General features: G+C 46.2%; 1 protein-coding gene across 1 annotated transcript in view; it reads right to left on the bottom strand.

Moving 5' to 3' along the window:
• Positions 1 to 23,028, bottom strand: part of LOC117562556 (sodium channel protein type 4 subunit alpha A-like) — a gene marked incomplete at its 5' end in the record, with an annotated part of 28,505 nt that extends 5,477 nt beyond the window's left edge. Inside the window, 10 exons of the mRNA XM_034240407.1 lie at positions 3,333 to 3,419; positions 3,558 to 3,629; positions 17,309 to 17,547; positions 17,680 to 17,740; positions 17,814 to 18,017; positions 19,823 to 19,964; positions 20,078 to 20,141; positions 20,223 to 20,447; positions 20,567 to 20,652; positions 22,879 to 23,028. Coding sequence (XP_034096298.1) covers positions 3,333 to 3,419; positions 3,558 to 3,629; positions 17,309 to 17,547; positions 17,680 to 17,740; positions 17,814 to 18,017; positions 19,823 to 19,964; positions 20,078 to 20,141; positions 20,223 to 20,447; positions 20,567 to 20,652; positions 22,879 to 23,028 — 1,330 coding nt within the window. The remainder of the gene's footprint in view (positions 1 to 3,332; positions 3,420 to 3,557; positions 3,630 to 17,308; positions 17,548 to 17,679; positions 17,741 to 17,813; positions 18,018 to 19,822; positions 19,965 to 20,077; positions 20,142 to 20,222; positions 20,448 to 20,566; positions 20,653 to 22,878) is intronic.
• Between the last annotated feature and the right edge of the window lie 414 nt (positions 23,029 to 23,442).

Here is a 23,442-nt window from a genome sequence, read left to right as displayed (position 1 = left end):
TATCTGTCAGGCAGAAACTTGGGACAAGTCATTTGACTGAAACCTTAAAAGTGAACTAACTGACTGCTAGGGTTAACTTTGATTTAAACATTTGTAGAATACTAAGAGCTTTATTGAGTAGGTGTAACTGTATTAAGGGTTAAACTCATAACTTTATAACTTAGGGTTTAATGTAATTGTAAAACCATTGGGCCACTGAAATTACAATAACAAGTCAGGAGGGAGCCAGTCTAGATTTCCTTTTGAGGGCCACCAGCTGCAGAGTTAACTAATTAAAGGGACGTGGCCCCACAGCTGTGAGAACTCAGCAATCAGGTGTCCATTTTAGGTAGCACTTTCCTGGAGCGTCAGCGTCAGACAGGCTAAGACTGACAAAGACATTGGAGTCCTGCGGGAGTCAAGACTGACAAAATGATCCTGGGAGTCAAAGACTGACAAATACATTGGAGTCCTGCTGGAGTCACGAGGGAGGCAAAGAGGAGGCAAATCCTACTTTGATTGAGCAAAGTATCGCTGGTGTTTTATTTTCTTTGGTTGTTTAGCCCCTCATGCTATAATCATGTGTATTTTCTCCATTCCTGTTTATGTGTCTTCTCTCAATTATCACTGGCCCCGTGTATCTCGTAATCGATATAACCGGCCTGCTCTCGTCTATCCCACATGCTCCACTGAGATCCAACATCTAGTTTCAGGCGGCCTGTGGAATTGCCAGTCAGCTGTTCGTAAGGCTGATTTCATCTCTGGCTACGCCTCCCTGCAGTCTCTGGATTTCCTTGCTCTCACTGAGACGTGGATTACTCCATTCAACACATCCACCCCAGCAGCTCTCTCCACAGCATATTCCTTCTCCCATACACCCAGACCCACTGGCAGAGGAGGTGGCACTGGTCTCCTGCTCTCTCCCAAATGGAGCTTTTCTCTCTTCAAGCTACCTAACTTCACTCCTTCCACCTTTGAATTCCATGCCGTCACAGTAACCCATCCTATACAGTTAACCATTGTTGTTCTCTACCGTCCACCAGGCGCCTTGGGGGACTTCTTGGAGGAATTAGATAATCTCCTCTCACACATCCCTGAAACTGGCCCTCCCGACTGTACTTCTCGGAGACTTCAACCTCCAGACGGGGAAGATAGACTAACTAACATCTCTGTTAACCGCCTTTGCTTTCTCACTGTCTCCGTCCCCACCAACTCATAAAGCTGGCAATGTCCTTGATCTCATATTCTCAAGGAACTGCGCTACTTCTAACCTCTCTGTAAACCCGCTCCACACATCTGATCACTTCTTCATTTCATTCTCTCTACCCCTTTCCAAACATAACAAACTAATCTCTTCTCATCCTGCACCTGTCCGCCGTAACCTTCGCTCCCTCTCCCCCTCTACCTTTGCCTCATCGGTGCTCTCAGCCCTCCCTTCCTCGGACTCGTTCCAACTCCTGCCTCCAAACTCTGCTGCAGAAACTCTCCTCTCTACTCTCTCATCCTCTCTGGACTCTCTGTCCTCTCACATCTCGTTAGGCTCGTCAGTCCCCTCCTGCTCCCTGGCTAAATGATGCACTGCGTGCTAATAGAACCATCCTTAGGGCAGCAGAGCGGAAATGGTGGAAATCCAAACACCATGACGACCTCCTAACCTATCAGGCTCTCCTCTCCTCTTTCTCTGCTTCCATCTCTCAGGCAAAAAGCACTTTCTTTCAAGATAAGATCCAATCTTCCTATTCCAATCCCAAAAAACTATTTTCCATCTTCTCCTCCCTCCTGGACCCCCCCAAAGCCCCTTCCCCGTCTGCTGCATTCGACACGGTGAATCATCAGATCCTCCTTCACACTCTCCAAGAAGTTGGAGTTTCAGGCTCTGCACTTTCCCTCCTCACCTCATACCTCAAAGACCGCACCTACAGGGTAACTTGGAGAGGGTCCGAGTCCGACCCTTGTCAATTAACTACAGGGGTCCCTCAGGGCTCTGTTATTGGTCCCCTCCTCTTCGCCTTGTACACAAACACCCAATTAATTCTGTCCTTTCCCCGCTCAGGGACCCAGGTCGTCGCACGCATCTCTGCTTGTCTAGCTGACATCTCTCAGTGGATGTCTGCTCACCACCTCAAGCTCAACCTTGACAAGACTGAACTGCTTTTCCTTCCGGGAAAAGTTTGTCCCACTCTTGACCTAACAATCAACATCGGCACCTCAGTTGTTTCCCCGACTCAGACTGCAAGGAATCTGGGTGTGACCCTAGATAACAACCTGTCCTTCACTGCAAACATCGCTGCTACAACCCGTTGCTGCAGATACACGCTTTACAACATCAGGAAGATACGTCCCCAGCTGACCCAGAAAGCGACTCAGCTTCTGGTCCAGGCTCTCGTCATCTCACGCCTAGACTACTGCAACTCCCTCCTGGCTGGTCTACCTGCATGTGCCATCCGACCTCTGCAGCTCATCCAGAATGCAGCGGCTCGTCTGGTCTTCAACCTTCCTAAATGTTCCCACACCACGTCGCTCCTCCGCTCCCTTCACTGGCTTCCGGTAACTGCTAGAATCCACTTCAAGACACTGGTACTTGCTTACCATGCTGTGAATGGATCTGGCCCTTCCTACATCCAGGACATGGTTAAACCGTACACCCCAGCGCGTGCACTACGCTCTGCATCAGCCAAACGACTCGCTGCACCCTCGCTGCGAAGGGGACCCAAGTTCCCATCAGCAGAAACACGTGGGTTTGCTATCCTGGCTCCAAGATGGTGGAATGAGCTCCCCATTGACATCAGGACAGCAGAAAGCTTACACACCTTCCAGACTGAAAACTCATCTCTTTTGACTCCACTTCCAGCGATAGAACTATTAACAAAGCACTTATATACTAATAAAGGACTGGCTTATCTAAAGCCAGTTGAGTAGCACTTGAAATGTTTTTGCTCTATGAAGCCTGATGTACTTTATGATTCTGTTTTCTTCAAGGTTGTGTCTTCCTGGTCGAATGCACTTATTGTAAGTCGCTTTGGATAAAAGCCTCAGCTAAATGCAATGTAATGTAATCACCATCACCACCATCATCATCATCATCATCAGCATCTTCTTCACTTTACTCAGGTTTGTGAGATTCAGTAATTATTGCTCTGCACGTTTAAAGGTAATCTATTCTGCAGAACCCTCTTCTTCACGTATCATCATCATCATCGGCTCTGAAACAGGAACAAAGACCCCTCTCTTTTTGTCCTGAGCCATCTCCATAAAAACCTGTCTGAAAATGAGCTGATCAGATGTTGGTCACTTTGTGATGTCACAGCGTTGTGTAACAATTAGCCAATCACCAACCAATGTAACCAACTGACCAATAGGAGGAAGGGCAGGTTGATGATGTCGGCGAGGAGCAGCAGACTGACGAAGACGATGATGCTGTCATAGACGTTCCAGGATACCTGTAACCAAGGCAACAGAAACACATGTTACCATAGCAACAGCTGTCATCACTGAGCCGCTGACAAAAAGGAAGTCTCACCTGAGCCGCTCACAAACAGGAAGTCTCACCTGAGCCGCTCACAAACAGGAAGTCTCACCTGGAAATATCCGTACGGATCGAAGGCCACGAGTTTCAGGAGCATCTCAACGATAAAGATCACCGTGAAGACCTGATGGAGCACAGACAGGTGAAGACAGACAGGTGAAGACAGACAGGTGGAGCACAGACAGGTGGAGCACAGACAGGTGGAGCACAGACAGGTAAATACATTATTAAATGGCATTTAAAAACAGGCATAATAAGCTAAGGTAATGAAATAAAATAAATAAATAAACACAGCAGGTACAGAATACATGACTAAAAGTGCTCAATTGAAAGCAGCGGCAAATAGGTGCGTTTTTAATCTGGATTTAAAAATAGGAAGTGTTTCGGCGGACGTGCACGATGTGGGCAGTTTGTTCCAGATGGTTGGGGCATAATAACTAAAAGCTGCTTTTCCACGTTTAGCTGTTGTTCTCGGAACAGAGAGCAGACCCGACCCAGAGGACCTGAGACTCCTAGATGCTTCATAGTGATGGAGGAGGTCGTCGATATACCTCGGTCCTAAGCCATTTAGTGATTTAAAGACTAGCAGTAATATTTTTAAATCAATTATTTGGCAGACTGGAAGCCAGTGTTATGATCTCAGAACCGGAGTGATGTGATCCACTTTTCTAATGTCAGTGAGGACTCTAGCAGCAGCGTTCTGAATCAGCTGCAGCTTTCTGATGGATTCTTTAGTGAGCCCTGTGAAGACACTATTGCAGTAGTCGAGTCTACTGAAAATAAAAGCATGGACAAGTTTTTCTAAATCCTGTTGCGACATTAGTTTTTTAATCCGTGATATATTCTTCAGGTGGTAGTATGCAGACCTAATAACTGTTGTAATGTGACTGTTAAAAGTCAGGTCTGAGTCCATCACTACACCCAGATGTCTTGCTTTGTGAGTTACTTTGTAGTCTGCCGACTGAAGCTCTGCGATTACTTTTAATCGGTCCTTCTTTGCTCCGAAAACAATGATCTCAGTTTTTTGTTTGTTCAATTGGAGAAAGTTCTGAGTCATCCAGTCAGTGATGTGCTCAATGCACTTGCTCAGTGGTCTAATTGGAGAATAGTCTCCCGGTGTAATTTTAAAATAAATCTGGGTGTCGTCTGCATAGATGTGATAGCTTAGATGGCTCTTTTTAATAATTTCAGCCAGAGGTAGCATATAAATATTAAAAAGCAAAGGTCCTAAGATGGAGCCTTGAGGAACCCTGCATGACATATTTATCAGTGTTGATTTGTAATTGCCTGTTGAGACAAAGTTTGTTCTGTCCTTTAAGTAGGAACTAAACCAGTTTAGAGCTGTTGCTGAAACTCCCACCCAGTTTTCAAGACGGTCTAGCAATATGTTGTGGTCAACAGTATCAAAGGCAGCGCTGAGATCTAATAATACTAACACTGATATTCTGCCACTGTCTGTGTTTAAATGGATGTCATTTAAGACCTTAACAAGTGAAGTCTCAGTGCTGTGGTTAGGTCTAAAGCCCGACTGGAACACATCAAAACCGTCAGTTAAAAACATGAAATTACTCAACTGTTGAAAAACTGCTTTTTCAATCAATTTGCTTAAAAAGGGAAGGTTAGATATTGGCCTGTAGTTATTCATTATGGTTGCGTCTAGGTTATGCTTTTTCAGGAGCAGTTTAATTACTGCAGTTTTCAGCGCCTGTGGAAATACACCTGATTGAAGAGACTTGTTTACTATGTGTAGTATATCTGAGACCAAGCAATGGAAAACTGTTTTGAAAAATCCTTTTGGGATGACGTCGAGGCTACAGGAGGAGGATTTCAGATGTTGGATAATGTCTTCCAGGTCTTTAGCATTTATCAGACGGAATTGTGACATGTCTGAAATGGCTTTAGGTGAACACAGGGAGAGTACATTTGCTGTACCTGATGCAGAGGCACTGACTGCTTGTCTGATTTGCATGATGTTGTCAGTGAAGAAGGAGGCCAAGTCATTGCAGGCCATGGTGGATAGAAATTCTGAGGCTATCAACACTGAGGGGTTTGTTAGTCTGTTGACGGTAGCAAAGAAGGCACGTGAGTTGTTTTTATTTTTGATAATGTCAGAAAAGAAAGACTGTCGTGCCTTTTTTATTTCCTGATTATAGAAACCGAGTTTCTCTTTATATATTTCCAAGTGAACCTGGAGATTTGTTTTTCAAATCAAGTTTTATTTATATAGCACATTTATAAACGATGTTTGGTGGAGCCAAAGTGCTGAACATATAATAAAAATAGCCTACAGTAGAGACACTTTACAGCAAATACAACACAGATTGTTCAGAATACCAGTATGAGAAAAACGACACCCTCTGTCCTTAGACCCTCTGTCCTCAGACCCTCTGTCCTCAGACCCTCTGTCCTCAGACCCTCTGTCCTCAGACCCTCACATCGTACAAGGAAACACTTCCAGAGAAAACCCACAGTTTAAAGGGAACATGGGAGAAACCTCAGGGAGAGCAACAGAGGAGGGATCCCTCTCCCAGGACGGACAGACGTGTAATAGATGCCGTGTGTAAATCCAAGAGATAATACATTTTACAGCATATACACCGGATGTTAGGAAATGCATGTGTCTGTAATAAGAAGATGAATCCACGAGGATGTCAGCTACAATCCTGTGGAAGCCATCAGGGAAGCAGCATGACGAGACCCAAGGCAGGACCGCAGAGACAGGTTCAGCCACGACCCGAAGTCCACGACTTAATCCAGAACTCAGGATAGAGGATCCAAGACACAGGACTACAGCAAGAGGATCAGCCTCGACTCCGGATCCCGGCGTAGATATAGATACAAAACAAGAAAAAAGACTTGGCTGGGTTAATCGGAACAAGAGAATACACAGACACAGACAGACGGACGGAAGAACAAGCACTCCCTTAGAATAGGTTGAGGGCAAAGGGTATCAAATAAGAGAGTAAGAAACATAGGTGGAGAGACGCACTCAGGGAACAAGGTCCCCACTGGAGCCTTAGTTGGAAATTGATGAGAGATAGGGAGGTACGCTGTGTCTACGAATCGTAACACTCCCCGGCCTGTCTAAGCCACTCTGCAAACCGTTTCCCTCTAATAAAACTCGAGAGGTTAGAGAGGGAAACGGTCCTGGGTAAAAGTTATTCTTGATAAGAGAAGCCTAGAAGGCCAGAGAGAAAAAGTTAGGGTCTGGGCCGACCCACATGGAGGGGCAGAGTGTTCCAGAGCCTAGGGCCAGCTGCTGCGAAGGCTCGGTGCCCTCGGGTTTTGAGCCTGGTCTTAGGCACTATCAGCAGCAGCTGATCAGCCAGTTTTTATGGCCAGTGAGAAGACGTGCAGCTGCATTCTGAACTAGCTGCAGGCGTCTAATTGAGGCCTGGTCCATACCCACATACAGACCGTTGCAGTAATCCAGTCTTGAGGTAGCAAAGGCGTTAATAACCCTTTCTAGGTCTATAAAAGATAAAAACGACTTGGTCTTAGCCAATAGTCGTATTTTGAAAAAGCAGGTCTTGACTACAGTACTAATCTGTTTATCAAATTTAAAGGCGCTGTTGAAGGTCACTCCAAGGTTCATGACAGAGGGGAGGATATTTTTACTGAGGGAGCCCAGAATATCAACCAGAGAGGCTGGAGGTTGGGGTCCAAAAAAGATGACCTCAGTCTTGCTCTCATTGAGGGTGAGGAAGTTTTGGCTCAGCCAGGATTTGATCTCTGTTAAGCAGTCCTTCAACTGCTGTAGTCAGTTGGCATTTTGATTGAGAGGCAGATAGATCTGTACATCATCAGCGTAACAATGGAAGGGGATATTATATTTTGTGAGAATTGAACCTAGGGGCAGTATGTACAATAGAAAAAGGATGGGGCCCAGGATCGAGCCTTGGGGAACCCCACAGGTAAGAGGGGCTTTGGCAGAGGAGAAGGCACCTAGCTGCACTGAGAGGCTATGGTCTGTCAGGTAAGACCTGAACCATGTAAGAGCAGAGCCTGTGATGCCTGTGGACTGTTCAAGCCGTGACAACAGGATGCTATGGTCCACAGTGTCAAAGGCAGCTGTCTAAAAACTCTTCAAAGGGCTGTTTCAGTGCTGTGCATAGGTTTAAAGCCAGACTGAAACTTTTCATGGACACCATGCGTGGTTAAGAACGACTGCAGCTGGGCATAGACTACTCGCTCCAGGGCTTTAGATAAAAAGGGTAGCTGGGAGATGGGCCTGAAATTTGCGAGAATGGAGGGATCGAGATTTGTCTTTTTAAGTAGTGGCTGGACCATGGCATGTTTGAAGGCAGCTGGGACACATCCTGAGCTAAGAGAGGTGTTTACAAGCAATAAAACACTTGCTCCAACTGATTCAAAAACATCTCTAAGGAAGCGAGAGGGAATGCTGTCTAAGATACAGTTTGTCGGCCGCAAATGCTTGACTACTTCCGAGAGAGAAGAGAGGGATACAGGCTCAAAGTGGTCGAGGACAGCAGGGCACAGGAAGGGAGCAGGATCTGGGGTAGCACTAGTATAGGCTAGCCTAAGAGCAGATACTTTTTCAATAAAAAATGTAAGAAATGTATCGCAGAGAGTAGTTGATGGCACAATTGGAGAAATATCACAAGGATTAATGATCGAGTCGAGGACATTAAAAATAACTTGAGGTTTATGGCTGTTTTTGGAGATGAACAGAGAAATGTACTCTGCTTTGGCTTTGACTGCCGTCTGGTAGTCGGAAAGACAAGCACGAAAGATTTCTAAGGAGACATGAAGTTTATCCTTTTTCCATTTTCTCTCTTCACGCCTACAAGCGCGTCTAAGAGCGTGAGTACAGTCATTGAGCCACGGCTCTGAGAGAACTGTGTTGCGTCTAAGCGTAAAAGGAGCAACGGAATCCAGTATTAGTGTGCATGTCGAATCAAACAAAGAGATAAGCTCATCCGCACTAAAAGCACAGTTCACCTCTAATTTACAAATCGGATAAGTATTAAAAGCATCTGAAAACTGTGAGGCAGTCAAGGGGTTAATTGAACGCAGACAACGCGCAGGAGCACGTGATTCAACTCCTACAGAAGGGATCGAGGTTGTAAACAGAACCGGTAAATGTTCTGAGATACGCGTTCCTGCACAGATTTCATCCACAGAGATAGACAGTCCAAACGATAATACTAAGTCTAAGGTGTGTCCTTTATCGTGTGTTGGGCCAGCCACAGACTGAGTGAGACCGAAAGAGTCGAGGAGGTTTAAAAAGTCCCTAACCAGAGGTTTAGACTCGCAGCACACATGGACATTAAAGTCTCCGCAGATCAAAACACGATCATATTTCACCATGATCCCGGACAGAAAGTCAGAGAAGTAATTTATGAAATCATTATTGTACTTTGGCGGACGATACACGACTGCGCAGAGTATAGGCGAGGCCGGGTTCAGTTCAAATAGCTGCAACTCGAAGCTAGCATAGCTAGTTACTGGGTGAAGCAAACGGCATTGGAGAGTTGCTCTAAACACTGAAGCTATGCCCCCACCACGGCCGGTGGTACGGGGGGAGCTGAAGAAAGTACAGTCGGGAGGAAGAAGTTCAGAAAATGGTACATACTCGCCGGTGTGGACCCAGGTCTCCGTCAGGAACATTAAATACAGATCATGAGAGGTGAAGAAGTCGTTTAACAGGAACATCTTGTTTGCTATTGATCTAGCATTTAGCAAAGCCATGCATAGTTTTCTCTCCGGGCTGGCCGAAGGTGTAGTGTGTCGCAGCTGACGAAGATGTGCGTGTTGAACGCCGCGCGGACCGGGAGCAGTCAGTCGGGCAGGAGGAGCTGCCAGCAGAGGCCACAGCTCCGGGAAGACAGGGCGAATCCACCGAACCCTCGGATGGCGTGCAGCGGGAGGGCCATGACATCTGAGGCGTGGATAAGTCACGGAAGAAGGCGTCAGGTGTGCTTTTTGATGGACGAGCGCGCCACCACGCTTTCCCCATCGTCTAAAGCGCTTTTGGTGAGGCAGGATGCAGGGCAACCGGCACAGGTAGGTGGGAATATCTGACAGTAGAGGGGGGGAGTCGATTTACGGTTGCCAGATGTAGGTTTGGGCAGCAGTATAAACTCCAGTGAGGGTCTGAGGTGGAGGAGAGCTTGGCGATCATAGACAAGCAGAGCAGGGACATTCTGACAAATATAAAACAAAAATAGGATAGCTAAAGGCAGAGAGCTGAGGGAGCGGCAGGCCGACACAGGCGCCATCTTCGTTTCTCCACCTGCGTTCAGCTTTTCTGCACTCAGTTTTTGCTTTTCTCACAGTCATGGCTTTTCTCCATGGAGATATTTTCTTGCCAGATACTTCCTTTATTTTAAAGGGAGCGATGGCATCCATGACATTTGTTATTTTAGAATTAAAATGATCAACTAGCTCATTTACTGAGAAGTTAGCATGGGCAAGTGAGGGAGTAAACATCTGGGCAAACATTTCCTCTGCAATTTCAGTTAAGGGACGTCTAGTGGTTACCTCTTTCTTAACAGTCGTATGGACGGTAATAGAGCTCTCAAAGAAAACACAGGAATGGTCGGAGAGCGCAACATCAGTCACCACAAGCTTAGAGATATTCAGACCCTTTCATACAATTAAGTCCAGAGTGTGCCCCTTATTGTGCGTCAGACCCTTGACATGCTGAGTCAGTCCATAGTTATCAAGAACACTAAACAGTTCTTTAGCCCCTCTGTCCTGGGGGTTGTCAACATGGATATTAAAATCACCAACAAAGATTAAACGGTCAAAGTCAATACACACTATAGACAGCAGTTCAGTAAAATCATCTAAAAAGCCTGCACAGTATTTGGGTGGTCTGTAGATGTTTAGGAACAGAGCTCGAGAGGAGCGTTTCAGCTGAAAGGCCACATATTCAAAAGAAGCAAAGTTTCCATACATAGTCTGCTTGCATTGAAATATGTCATTAAACAAAATAGCTACTCCGCCCCCTTTGTTATGTAGTCTTGCCTGACTCTCAGAATTAAAGTTGGGAGGGGTTGATTCTATAAGAACAGCTGTGCTGTTGTTTTGGTCTAACCAAGTTTCAGTTAAAAACATAACATCCAGGTTGTGCTTGGTGATAAAATCATTGATTAAAAATGATTTACCTGCTAAAGACCTTTTTAATAAAGCCAGTTTGAGTGTGTTTGACATACCACCACTCTGACTGTTAACGGCAGACCGTGGAGCACGTGGAATCACTACATAAGGTGATACATTCAGACGGATGCCCTTGGATCCTCTGTTCTCAGTCCGAGTCGCCAGCCTTCTGTGTAAGCAGGCCACAACACTAATGGGACGTTGCACTGCTATAGAAGCCTCTGGTCGTTGGGTGGCGCCAGAGAGCGAGACGGCAGGCGAGGAAACAGTGGACTTGGATGACACCGCCGGAGAGGGGGGGGTGTCAACGTGGCGCGGGAAAAGTCAGGGAGACGTCTGAACAGCGTGATGCATGTTAGCCGCTAGCATGCGGCTACCAAGCCTGCTGGGGTGGATTCCATCAGTGCTGAAGAGGGCGGGTCGGTCCCAAAATAGATTGAAATTGTCAATAAAACCAAAATTGGCAGCTCTGCAGGCGGTGTGGAGGCTGAGGATCCTAGTGAAACGCCCTGCTCCGCGGCTGTTACGACCCGCCTCCCTACTCAATAGTAGTGGCTCGTGAGGCAGTCCGCAACATAAAACAAAAGTACACAACACGTAGGCACTAAACTGTAATCGTATATTTATTGCCACAATACTTAATCATTCCACTGGACGACAGGTAAAACAAACAAACAGACGGAGGGGACTTGGGCCAACCACACCACGGGCCGTATGATCCAGAGCCTTCCTCCGCTACCCAAAATCCAACAGACCTAACGGGAGAAATAAAGCCGCAAAAACCTAATCCTAACACGTCCTCCAGGAAACACAACAAAAAGGCAAAAGAGCTCTGACACAGCAGAGACATACGGAGTAGTGATCGGCCTCTTCCTTCTCCTTCAGCCTCCTCTTTTATGTTCGGCTGATTGGCAACTGGGAACACCTGGGGAAGGTGGAGCCAGGTGTACCTGCACAGCAGAGAGAACAAAGAGGACAACAAAAAGGGGGGGAGTACGTAACCCCCCCCCCCACTATGAGTTAGTGATTTTTATTTTATTTTTTTATTTTTTTTAAACAAAACAATCACAACAATCAACCTTAGTTGACAGACGTGCTCACCACCATTCATTCCACACATCAGACAGGTTAACAACACACAATAACTGCTATATTATAAGCGCGACAATGCATCAGCCAACACATTATCCTTGCCACGAATGTGTTTGACCTCAACATTGAAGGCTTGCATGAAAATACTCCACCGCATCAACCTTTGATTTGTGTTACGCATTCTCTGCAGAAACACAAGGGGGTTGTGATCGGTGAAAATAGTGACAGGAATGTTTGATGACCCCACGTATACCTCAAAATGGTTCAAAGCCAGAACCATAGCCAGTGCCTCCTTTTCAATGGTGGAATACACCCGCTGGTGTCGATTGAATTTCTTTGAGAAGTATGACACCGGCTCCTCCACCTCACGATCAGCTCCAATACGTCTGCACGCTGCGCATCAGGCAAGTGTGCCAAATGAGACTCCATATTGGCCAGAGTCTCCGCAGCGATCGGGGCCTCCGAGGTGACAGGGGTGTCACTTTTAGCACTGGACAGCGCCTCTACACAGGCAGCGACAGGGTTATGAACAGCCCCAGGGCTTATCGTACCTGATTTCCCACCCTCACGCCATGATGGAGGATCCCTGACCGGTCTGTCCAATCCCGTAGCCGTAAAACTGTCGCGGGTGACTGCCACCGCATTCACTCCCGGCTTAACGAGCACTCTGCCACCGGCTAAATCATTCCCCAAGACCAAATCTACCCCTTCAATGGGAAGACATGGCCGAACCCCGACAGTTACCGGACCTGTGACCAGATATGACTCAAGATGCATATTATGCAATGGCGAACCCACACACTGCATACCAAACCCCCTCACAAGAACATCCGAACCCACAGCAGACTCCTCAGAGAGGGGAAACACACCCCTTATCATAAAGGATTGCGAAGCTGCTGTATCCCTCAAAATGGTCACTGGAACCCTGTTGTTCTTCCCCGGTAAAGACACCATTCCCTCCATGAGAAACGGAGCAAAAACTTCCAGTTCAGATTTGTGAGACCCTGGCTTTGAAGTACTCACCAAACGACCGTCTTTACATGCTTATTTTCATCCCGTAAAACATAGCAATTCGCAACAATATGACCTATTTTCTTGCAGTAATGACACACTGGCCTATCCGTAGATCCCCAATTCACTTCTCCCGGTTTTTCCTCAGCAACTCTTGGCCTGCTGGACTGCCATGGCACTTTAGTTACGACTGGGGTTTCTCTGATATTATTGTCCACAAACCCGGCCTGTGCCCTAGTCCTCTCACTGTAGACAGTCTTGTGAGTAAGCACATATTCATCAGCCAAAACCGCAGCATCAAACTGTTTCACCGGTTTTTGCTCATTGAGGTATGTGGCTACTGTGTAAGGCAAACCGTTTTTAAATTCTTCCATGAGCACTAATGTTTTTAGGTCCTCTAGAGATTTTGTCCCCGTTGATGAGCACCATCGCTCAAACAGAACCTCTTTCTCACGGGCGAATTCCGCATACGCTTGACAATCTTGTCTTTTCAAACCACGAAACTGTTGACGGTATGCCTCAGGCACCAGCTCATAAGCGTGCAGAATTGCAGCTTTCACCTGTTCATAATCCCGGCTAACCTCCTCAGATAACGCAGTATACACCTCCTGCGCTTTACCCGCGAGAACGCACTGCAGCATAACGGTCCACATGTTCCCAGGCCATTTAAACGTTGTTGCTCCACGCTCAAACAGGACAAAATAGCTATCAACGTCTTTTTCGTTAAATACTGGGATAAACCGAGAATACTTGCCTACGTCAAAATCATGAGGTTGCGCAGACCCCAACTGCTGAGTCTGGTAAGACGTCAGCTCCAGCTCCCTCAAACGTAACTCCGCCTCATATTTCCTCAATTCGAGATTACAGGCGATCTCCTTCTCTCTCAGTCTGTTATCACTCTCCTTCTCTCTAACCATCAGCTTGCGCAGCTCTAGCTGAAGTTGAAGGTCGCTCACTTTCTGAGAGACCTCTGTCTCGTCGTCTATGGGAACGTCTACTTCCTCCTCTGACAATACCTCCTGATCTATAAGCGCAGCCAACAGCTGTCCCTTAATGATTTGTTTTTTGTTCTGCTTATTGACTACCACGTCAAATTTGCCTGCGATCAGACCAAGCTGCTCTTTGCTACATGCATCCAACTTCGCCCGAGTCGGATCACCAACAAACCCCTCCAAGTCGAAATCCATCACTGCAACTCTACGCTATACAGCCAACCAAACAAATACATGCTGTCAAGGGCCTTTTACAAAGTAATACTACTCACCACCACACCGGCACCTGCCCGAGACAGCATCCCGGACGAGTCCCCATATGTTACGACCCGCCTCCCTACTCAATAGTAGTGGCTCGTGAGGCAGTCCGCAACATAAAACAAAAGCACACAACACGTAGGCACTAAACTGTAATCTTATATTTATTGCCACAATACTTAATCATTCCACTGGAGGACAGGTAAAACAAACAAACAGACGGAGGGGACTTGGGCCAACCACACCACGGGCCGTAGGATCCAGAGCCTTCCTCCGCTACCCAAAATCCAACAGACCTAACGGGAGAAATAAAGCCACGAAAACCTAATCCTAACACGTCCTCCAGGAAACACAACAAAAAGTCAAAAGAGCTCTGACACAGCAGAGACATCCGGAGTAGTGATCGGCCTCTTCCTTCTCCTTCAGCCTCCTCTTTTATGTTCGGCTGATTGGCAACTGGGAACACATGGGCCAAGCTCGGCTGAGTGACAACTGGGAACACCTGGGGAAGGCGGAGCCAGGTGTACCTGCACAGCAGAGAGAACAAAGAGGACAACAAAAAGGGGGGGAGTACGTAACAGCGGCCTAGCGTTGGGATCGGACCTGAGATAAAAACCGACTTTTCACAGCTCCGTAAAAGAATACAAAGTTTCTTAAAATCCTTTTTTGTCAGCTCCGACTGCTGGCGGGCTGTTTCGTTAGAACCCACATGGACGATTAGACGATTGACAGAGGACGGGAGTGAGTGTAGCAGCCCCGGGAGTCTCTCCAGAATAACCGGGACGGTGGCTCCAGGGTAGGGATGGGTATCGTTTGAAATGTATCGATTCCGATTCCGGTTCTTATCGATTCCCCGTTTCGATTCCAAAATTGTAATTCTATTCTAAAAGAAAGAGGTCAAATGTTTAGATAACAAAAATATCTTTATTTTTTTAAGCTTTAACTGACATTTTTACAAATAAAAAATATACATGCAATACAAACGTATTGCACAATAGCTGTGCTTTATTCTATGCCTTTGGCAAGCTATTAGCAGGATTTACACTGGGCCTAGTCTTTTTATTTTTTAGTGTAGTGGAGCATCACTTTAGAGCGTTTACCGCGACCCATTTTTGGTGTTATGAAGTGACTGAGCTCGTGAACTGTCTACTGGAGGGCGGGGGGAGCCTCGCTGCAGGGAAACTGTGGACCTCTGTTGCCGCAACTTACATGATGCCATTTAAAAAAATGAAGGGCGGTGCCGGCCGTCAGCGTACCGAGCCGGCCGTCAACGGCCCGCTGACGACCGGCCGTTCTGTGATTCTCCAGAACACACAGATGGCCAGTCCTCCCTTACCCTGGCTGTATTCCACCGGGTCACCGCGGCGCAGACGGACCCGGTGGAATACAAAGTCTACCGCGTTTAGGAACCGTTAAGCAGAACCAACATTGTGTATTTTGTATGGGTACCCGGTACCGGGCATTTTCTTATCGGTTCTCATCTGGAACCGAGTTTCGGTTCCCAACCCTACTCCAGGGAGGCAGCGCGTGCCCGCGTTGAAAAATCGGATGTTTCTGATTATGGAATCCCCGATTATTAATGTGGTTGGGCGAATAGGGGACGAGGGGGTGCCGGTGATTGAGGATGTGGTGACCGAGCAGAAACAGCTGGGCTCGGAGAGGATTTTCTTGCCGGCTCAGGGCCCGACAAACTTCCCGAGTGTCTCAGCACGGCCTCTTTAGGAGTCTACGACGTGAAGAGGTGGTCGCCGGACGGGATGAGGGATGCCGAGTTGACTCCACAGTGCCCTGGTAAGCAGCACAAATGCTGTCGGCTGCCGGCGTAGAAGTTGCCGACAGGAGACAGACAGGTGGAGACAGACAGGTGAAGACAGACAGGTGAAGACAGACAGGTGGAGACAGACAGGTGAAGACAGACAGGTGAAGACAGACAGGTGGAGACAGACAGGTGGAGACAGACAGGTGAAGACAGACAGGTGGAGCACAGACAGGTGAAGACAGACAGGTGGAGACAGACAGGTGGAGACAGACAGGTGAAGACAGACAGGTGGAGACAGACAGGTGAAGACAGACAGGTGAAGACAGACAGGTGAAGACAGACAGGTGGAGCACAGACAGGTGAATCACAGACAGGTGGAGCAGGAGATTTGTCACATTTTTCCTGCGTGCAACCCACAAACTCATCCCACACATGGTCATACTTGCCAACCCTCCCGATTTTCGTGGGAGACTCCCGATTTCATTGCCCTCTCCCGGTTTACTCCCGGGGTCACATTTCTCCCGCATTTCTCCCGATTTCTGACCAAATCAGATTTACTCACGACTGTTTCCACTCGGACTACAGCTACACCATTGTTTGGTTTCCATGGTAGCGCGTCTCTTTAGTAGCGCGCGCAACTGAAAGTCTGAGAGGGTGAGGAAGATGGTCACAGAAAACAGAACAAGAATGGACAACTCAACCCTCTGCTCACTCCTTTCCTGTAAAATACAGATCCAGCCCACACATATGCTCCATCAAGGATGGTGCTACAGGCCGCTAGGCAGTGCACTTACAACTACAATAAGCATGTTATTGCCCCCCTCCCGATTTCTGAGGTCTCAAGGTTGGCAAGTATGCACATGGTATGTAAATAAATAGCTTTCCAACGGTCTAAGATGTATTGCCAAGAAGCATTGTTACAACAAAGAAATAATCTACTGTTAGAAATTAAAATCAATGTTGATACGGCGTAATTTGAATTAAATACACTATTTAATTTAAATCAGTTTTATTCTGAAAAACCGGAAGTTCACACTAAATAAACACTTTTATTCAGAAAATTCTTCACTTAGGTTAGCATTAGCATGTGGCGAAATGCTACGTTCTCAAACCGTGAATCGAAGGTGAAATGGCATGTGATGTTGTACACTGAGCACACTGGGATTAGCACTCATTTATTGACGCTGAATAACGTTTATCAGGGAATGTTTAAATAACCACAGACACCAGAATGGTGTAATTTAGCAACAGAAAAAGGCAGGAATTGCATTGGACCCCATGACGCCGGCCAATAGGAGAAGACCTCAGATGACAACAGGAAGGGCAAGCCAATAATTGATCTCTTCTACCTGCTGACCTGGGCTGACCAACACATGAGGAGAGCGCCTCCACTCGCACATTTCATTTGTACACCACTGCATCTTTTGTGTAATTAAATGCTGTTAATTTTTATAGGCTTCCCTTGACTTTTTTCAGTCTCTCCTGCCTTCAGGGTTCTAGAATTACTTACACTGCCAAACACACATGTCCTTACTTTTTGTGTTAAGTTTATATGGTCCCACTCACCAGTTGTATGTCATTCAGCATGGAGCTTAACTGCTCCGTCATGGGGAAATGTTCCAGAGACATGAAGATGGTGTTGATGACGAGGCAGAGCACGACCCCAAGGTCGAACAGCGGGTCCCTCACCAGGGCCTGGAGCAGTTGTTTGATCCCCCGCCAGCAGCCACAGCAGTTCCACTTCAGGAGGACTTTACAGGTGACAGAGCAGCAAGCAGGACACGAGCGCTGGACCTCCTCCAACCCTGAAACACAACCAGCTGCAGGAACCTGTTTCTGTGTGGGACCCTGAAGGCAGCATCGCCCTGGTCCAATGGGATGGCTCCATGTGATTTTAGAGTATTGAAGAAAGTGTGTGTGTGTGTGTGTGTGTGTACCTTCCATGCTGTCCTTCTTCTCCTCCTCTGGTTCCTGTGAGAGTGCCGCCCTGTTGGCTGTCTGTTGAAACAGCACCAGGTGTTATTAAAGCTTTATAAAGTGTGATGGTGTATGGGAGCTGAACTGATCTCACCTCCTCTTCCTCACTCCTCTTTATCGCCTCCAGGATCTGACTGAACTCTTCTTCTCTCTGTTTTGATTTGCTGACCGCCGCGCCCTGCTGCTCGCCGGCTGCCAAGGCAACCACCGCCACAATGAGGCTGAGGACAAAGAACCCGGCGGGGAAAACGACGAGCAGGAAGAAAGTGAGGTAGGGTTTCCCAGAGGATCGCAACACCTGAGGAGAGATGGGAGGTTATTACTAACTAGTGACTAACCCTAACACCTGTGGACAGACGGTAGGTTATAACTAACTAGTGACTAACACTAACACCTGTGGACAGACGGTAGGTTATAACTAACTAGTGACTAACACTAACACCTGTGGACAGAAGGTAGGTTATAACTAACTAGTGACTAACACTAACACCTGTGGACAGACGGTAGGTTATAACTAACTAGTGACTAACACATGTGGACAGAGAGGAGGCTATAACTAACTAGTGACTAATCCTAACACATGTGGACAGAGAGGAGGTTATAACTAACTAGTGACTAACACCTGTGGACAGACGGTAGGTTATAACGAACTAGTGACTAACACATGTGGACAGAGAGGAGGTTATAACTAACTAGTGACTAATCCTAACACATGTGGACAGAGAGGAGGTTATAACTAACTAGTGACTAATCCTAACACATGTGGACAGAGAGGAGGTTATAACTAACTAGTGACTAATCCTAACACATGTGGACAGAGAGGAGGTTATAACTAACTAGTGAGTAACACCTGTGGACAGAGAGGATGTTATAACTAACTAGTGACTAACACATGTGGACAGAGAGGAGGTTATAACCAACTAGTGACTAATCCTAACACCTGTGGACAGACGGTAGGTTATAACTAACTAGTGACTAATCCTAACACATGTGGACAGAGAGGAGGTTATAACTAACTAGTGACTAATCCTAACACATGTGGACAGAGAGGAGGTTATAACTAACTAGTGACTAACTCTAAAACCTGTGGACGGACGGTAGGTTATAACTAACTAGAGACATCATCAGTCATGTGACGCTGATGTTTGTTTGTAGCCTTTATTTAACCAGGTGAAAATCCCATTGAGATCAACGATCTCTTTTTCAAGGGAGCCTCTGCTTTAAGATGCGATGATCGACGGTGTCAATAAATAGAGCTGCAAAACTCTGCTTATCTAAAATACTCGTAATGTCATTCACAGCTTTCATTGTGGCAGTGATGCTAATCTTCAGTCATGTGACGCTCATCTTCAGGTATGTGATGCTAATCTTCAGTCATGTAATGCTCATCATCAGGTATGTGATGCTAATCTTCAGTCATGTGATGCTCATCATCAGTCATGTGATGCTAATCTTCAGTCATGTGATGCTCATCATCAGTCATGTGATGCTAATCTTCAGTCATGTGATGCTCATCATCAGTCATGTGATGCTAATCTTCAGTCATGTGACGCTCATCTTCAGGTATGTGATGCTAATCTTCAGTCATGTAATGCTAATCTTCAGTCATGTGATGCTCATCATCAGTCATGTGATGCTAATCTTCAGTCATGTGATGCTAATCTTCAGTCATGTGATGCTAATCTTCAGTCATGTGATGCTCATCATCAGTCATGTGATGCTCATCATCAGTCATGTGACGCTCATCATCAGTCATGTGACGCTCATCATCAGTCATGTGACGCTCATCATCAGGTATGTGACGCTAATCTTCAGTCATGTGACGCTCATCATCAGTCATGTGATGCTCATCATCAGTCATGTGATGCTCATCTTCAGTCATGTGATGCTCATCATCAGTCATGTGACGCTCATCTTCAGTCATGTGACGCTCATCTTCAGTCATGTGACGCTCATCTTCAGTCATGTGACGCTCATCACCAGTCATGTGACGCTCATCATCAGTCATGTGACGCTCATCATCAGTCATGTGATGCTAATCTTCAGTCATGTGACGCTCATCATCAGTCATGTGACGCTCATCATCAGTCATGTGACGCTCACCTGCAGCATCAGGTTTTCCCAGAAGTCCTTGCTCACCAGCCGAACCACAGACAGCAGGGACCAGCCGAACGAGTCGAAGCTGGTGTATCCGTAGTCAGGGTTACTCCCTGTCCTCATACAGCTGTAACCTGGAGGACAGGTCCTGAACACATCATCAGCACCATCATCATCATCAGCACCTTCATCATCATCACCTTCATCATCATCACCCCCATCATACATATGTCAGTATTGACATTGACTTTGAACACGTACCCGGCATTAGAGGTGTTTCCACACAGCAGAGCGTCCCTTTGATCGGGCAGGTAGTATAAGTTTGCTAGAGGACAGAGAGACAGTCTTCATCACCACCATATTCTTCATCACCACCATATAATCATCTTCATCACCATCACCATACCGTGGTCGTTGATGTACTTGGCGTAGTTGGACTGGCTGTAGTTGTACTGGGAGCTCTGGTTGTCTGAGGACTCTGGCGGCCACACAACACACTTATGATTCAGGTTTCCCATGAAGAGATGCTGACCAATCAGAGCGCAGAGGCCAAAGAAAAAAAGCATCAGAGCGATGACACCACCGAGTCTCTTCACTGATTGGACGAGATCTCCAACAGTCTTCTTGAGACCTGAGAGGGGCGTGGTTTGAAACTGCTACCTTAAAACCCTTTAGTGAACAATCATCTATCTACAGGCATGCACACACACACACACACACACACGCACACGCACACGCACACACACTGACCTGGGAAGACTGGGATGATCTTCAGCACACGAGCGACTGAGCCCAGCACAGTAAATATCCTCACATTTACAACCTGTGTCAGATATCTGAAACAACAAACCAAACCACAATCTCATGAAAACAGCAAAAACAGAAACACAAAAGGACTACTGTAGTGTATGACCCCCATATTTATATGAATGCCATAGAGCTGAAAGAAGATGTAATAAGGACAAACTACAAGTCTCTTTTCAAATGCTGAGGCAGTGTTGACGTCTCGATCAGAAAACTGTGAAAGAGGCAAAAATAAAACGTTTCTCTGACATCATTCTTTTAAACTTTCACAAACCTTGTGTACTGTTTCAGACAATAGATTCAGTTCTTACTGCCCCTCAGACTACCTGTGTGGAGATCTCCCCTGCAGTCTGTGAAAATGTTCTTCAACCAGGACTCAAATCACTGCTCCATCAAACGACACCTCTGTCTCTGCCCCCTGCTTTGCTGTTTTTGACCCTTTTGAGCCTATGACTCTGCCCTCTGTGCAGCAGATTGTCTCCTAAATAAAGCCCTCTGGTTCTCCAATCGACCCTGTCCCTCCTCGATTTTTTAAAGAGGTATTCCCCACTATAGGACCTTTTGTTCTTGACGTTTTTAACAGCAGTCTGCTCACAGGGGTTGTTCTGGAAAATTGGAAACATGCAGTTGTGCAACCACTTATTAAGAAACCTAGTCTGGATCCCACAGTTCTTACACATGTTAGGACCATTTCCAAATGGCCTTTTATGTCCAAAATCCTAGAGAAGATTGTACACAGTCAACTTCTCGCTTTTCTGGAAGAGCACAAGGTACTCGAGGTCTTCCAATCTGGTTTTAAAACCTTGCACAGCACGGAATCAGCTCTTTTAAGAGTTTTTAATGATATCCTTTTAGCAACAGACTCAGGTGAATGCATTATCCTTTTACTCCTTGATCTAACAGCTGCTTTTGATGCAGTGGACCATGAGATCCTGATAGCTTGTTTGGAGCAGTGGGTGGGGCATTGGGGGCAGGGGCAAAGCCCTCGAATGGTTTAGGTCGTATCTGACTGGTAGGACTTTCTGCGTCAGCCTTGGGGACTCTGAGTCCTCGTCTGCTCCTCTCCTTTGCGGGGTTCCACAGGGCTCAGTGTTAGGCACCCTGTTATTCTCCCTGTATTTGCTCCCTCTTGGGTCCATTCTTAGGAAGCACGGCATCGCTTTCCATTGCTATGCAGTCGATTGCCAAATATATGTGCCACTTAAAAAGAACGACTCATATTCTGTTAAACTGCCTTGAAGACATTCAATCCTGGATTTCATGCAACTTTTTTTAATTAAATGATGACAAAACTGAAGTGATGGTTGTTGGTGCCCCTCGGACCACTCCTATAGACCTTGGATCCTTGGGCCACTCCACCAGGCCTACCATCACAAATCTTGGGATAGAGATGGACCCTGAACTCAAGCTGGACAGCCAGATCAAGGCAGTTGTTAAAAACAACCTCTTCCACCTCAGGCAGCTAGCCAAAATAAAGCTTTGGTTAAATAGTGATCTTTTTTGAAACGGTAATCCATGCCTTTGTCACCTCCAGCTTGGATTATTGTAATGCACTATATATGGGGATAAGTGCGTCCTCCCTTGCTCGCCTGCAGATGGTGCAAAATGCAGCAGCACGGCTCCTAACTGGCACACGCAAACACAAGCACATTTCCCCCATTTTATCTTCACTCCACCGGCTGCCCGTTCTTTCGAGGATTCATTTTTAAATTATTTTATTTACTATTAAAGCCCTCAATGGCCCCGCCCTACCTCTCTGAGCTGTTACACAGCTACACGCCCACTCGCACTCTCAGGTCAGCTGATCAGTCGCTCCTGAGGGTGCCAAAAACAAAGTCTAAGCGCAGAGGGGACCGTGCTTTCTCTGCTGCCGCCCCTAACCTGTGGAACGACCTGCCCTTGCTCATCAGACAGGCTCCCACACTGACTGCTTTTAGATCCCGTCTTAAAACGCACCTCTTCCCCTTAGCACTCGTAAACAAGTAGATTGTTGCTTTTATTTGCTTTCAGTGGTCTATTGTTTTTATGATTTTTATTTTGAAATCGTTACGTTTATTCTGGCTTGTTTTGTGTATCTATCTTTTATTTTAAGCTTTGTGAGCTGAGCTGTGTGATTTTATATGTTATGTATCTCTCTGTACAGCACTTTGGTCTGGAGGTTTTAAAGTGCTATGTAAATAAAGTTGGATTGAATATATATGTACATTATAGATTTTACCACATTATTGTATACGTAATATTTAATATTTTTGGAGTACCCGGTGCAGATGACCAGCACGTCCAGCCAGTTCCAGCCGTCTCTGAGGAAGGTGAAGCGTCCAGCACAGAGTCCTCGGGCCACGACTTTAACCACCGCTTCAAACGTGAAGATGGCCATGAACACGCATCTGTTCAAAGACAGAAAAACACTGAAACATTGAAGAGTACAAAAGTAAATGTAAAAAACTGAAATGAATGAACGAAAGTGGGGAAAGAAAAGTTGAATAAAACAAAAATAAATATCAGAGTAAATTGAGAGAGAAGTAGGAACATTTCCTCATAGACTTCTCTACAATCTGAGGCAATAAAGAGAGAGAGAAGTAGGAACATTTCCTCATAGACTTCTCTACAATCTGAGGCAATAAAGAGAGAGAGAAGTAGGAACATTTCCTCATAGACTTCTCTACAATCTGAGGTAATAAAGAGAGAGAGAAGTAGGAACATTTCCTCATAGACTTCTCTACAATCTGAGGTAATAAAGAGAGAGAGAAGTAGGAACATTTTCTCATAGACTTCTATACAATCTGAGGTAACAAAGAGAGAGAGAGAAGTAGGAACATTTC

This window comes from Gymnodraco acuticeps, unplaced genomic scaffold (genome assembly GCF_902827175.1).
Source record: "Gymnodraco acuticeps unplaced genomic scaffold, fGymAcu1.1, whole genome shotgun sequence".
NCBI lineage: Eukaryota > Metazoa > Chordata > Actinopteri > Perciformes > Bathydraconidae > Gymnodraco > Gymnodraco acuticeps.
The sequence above is the reverse complement of the archived record's forward strand: the minus strand, read 5'-3'. Positions and strand labels throughout refer to the sequence as shown.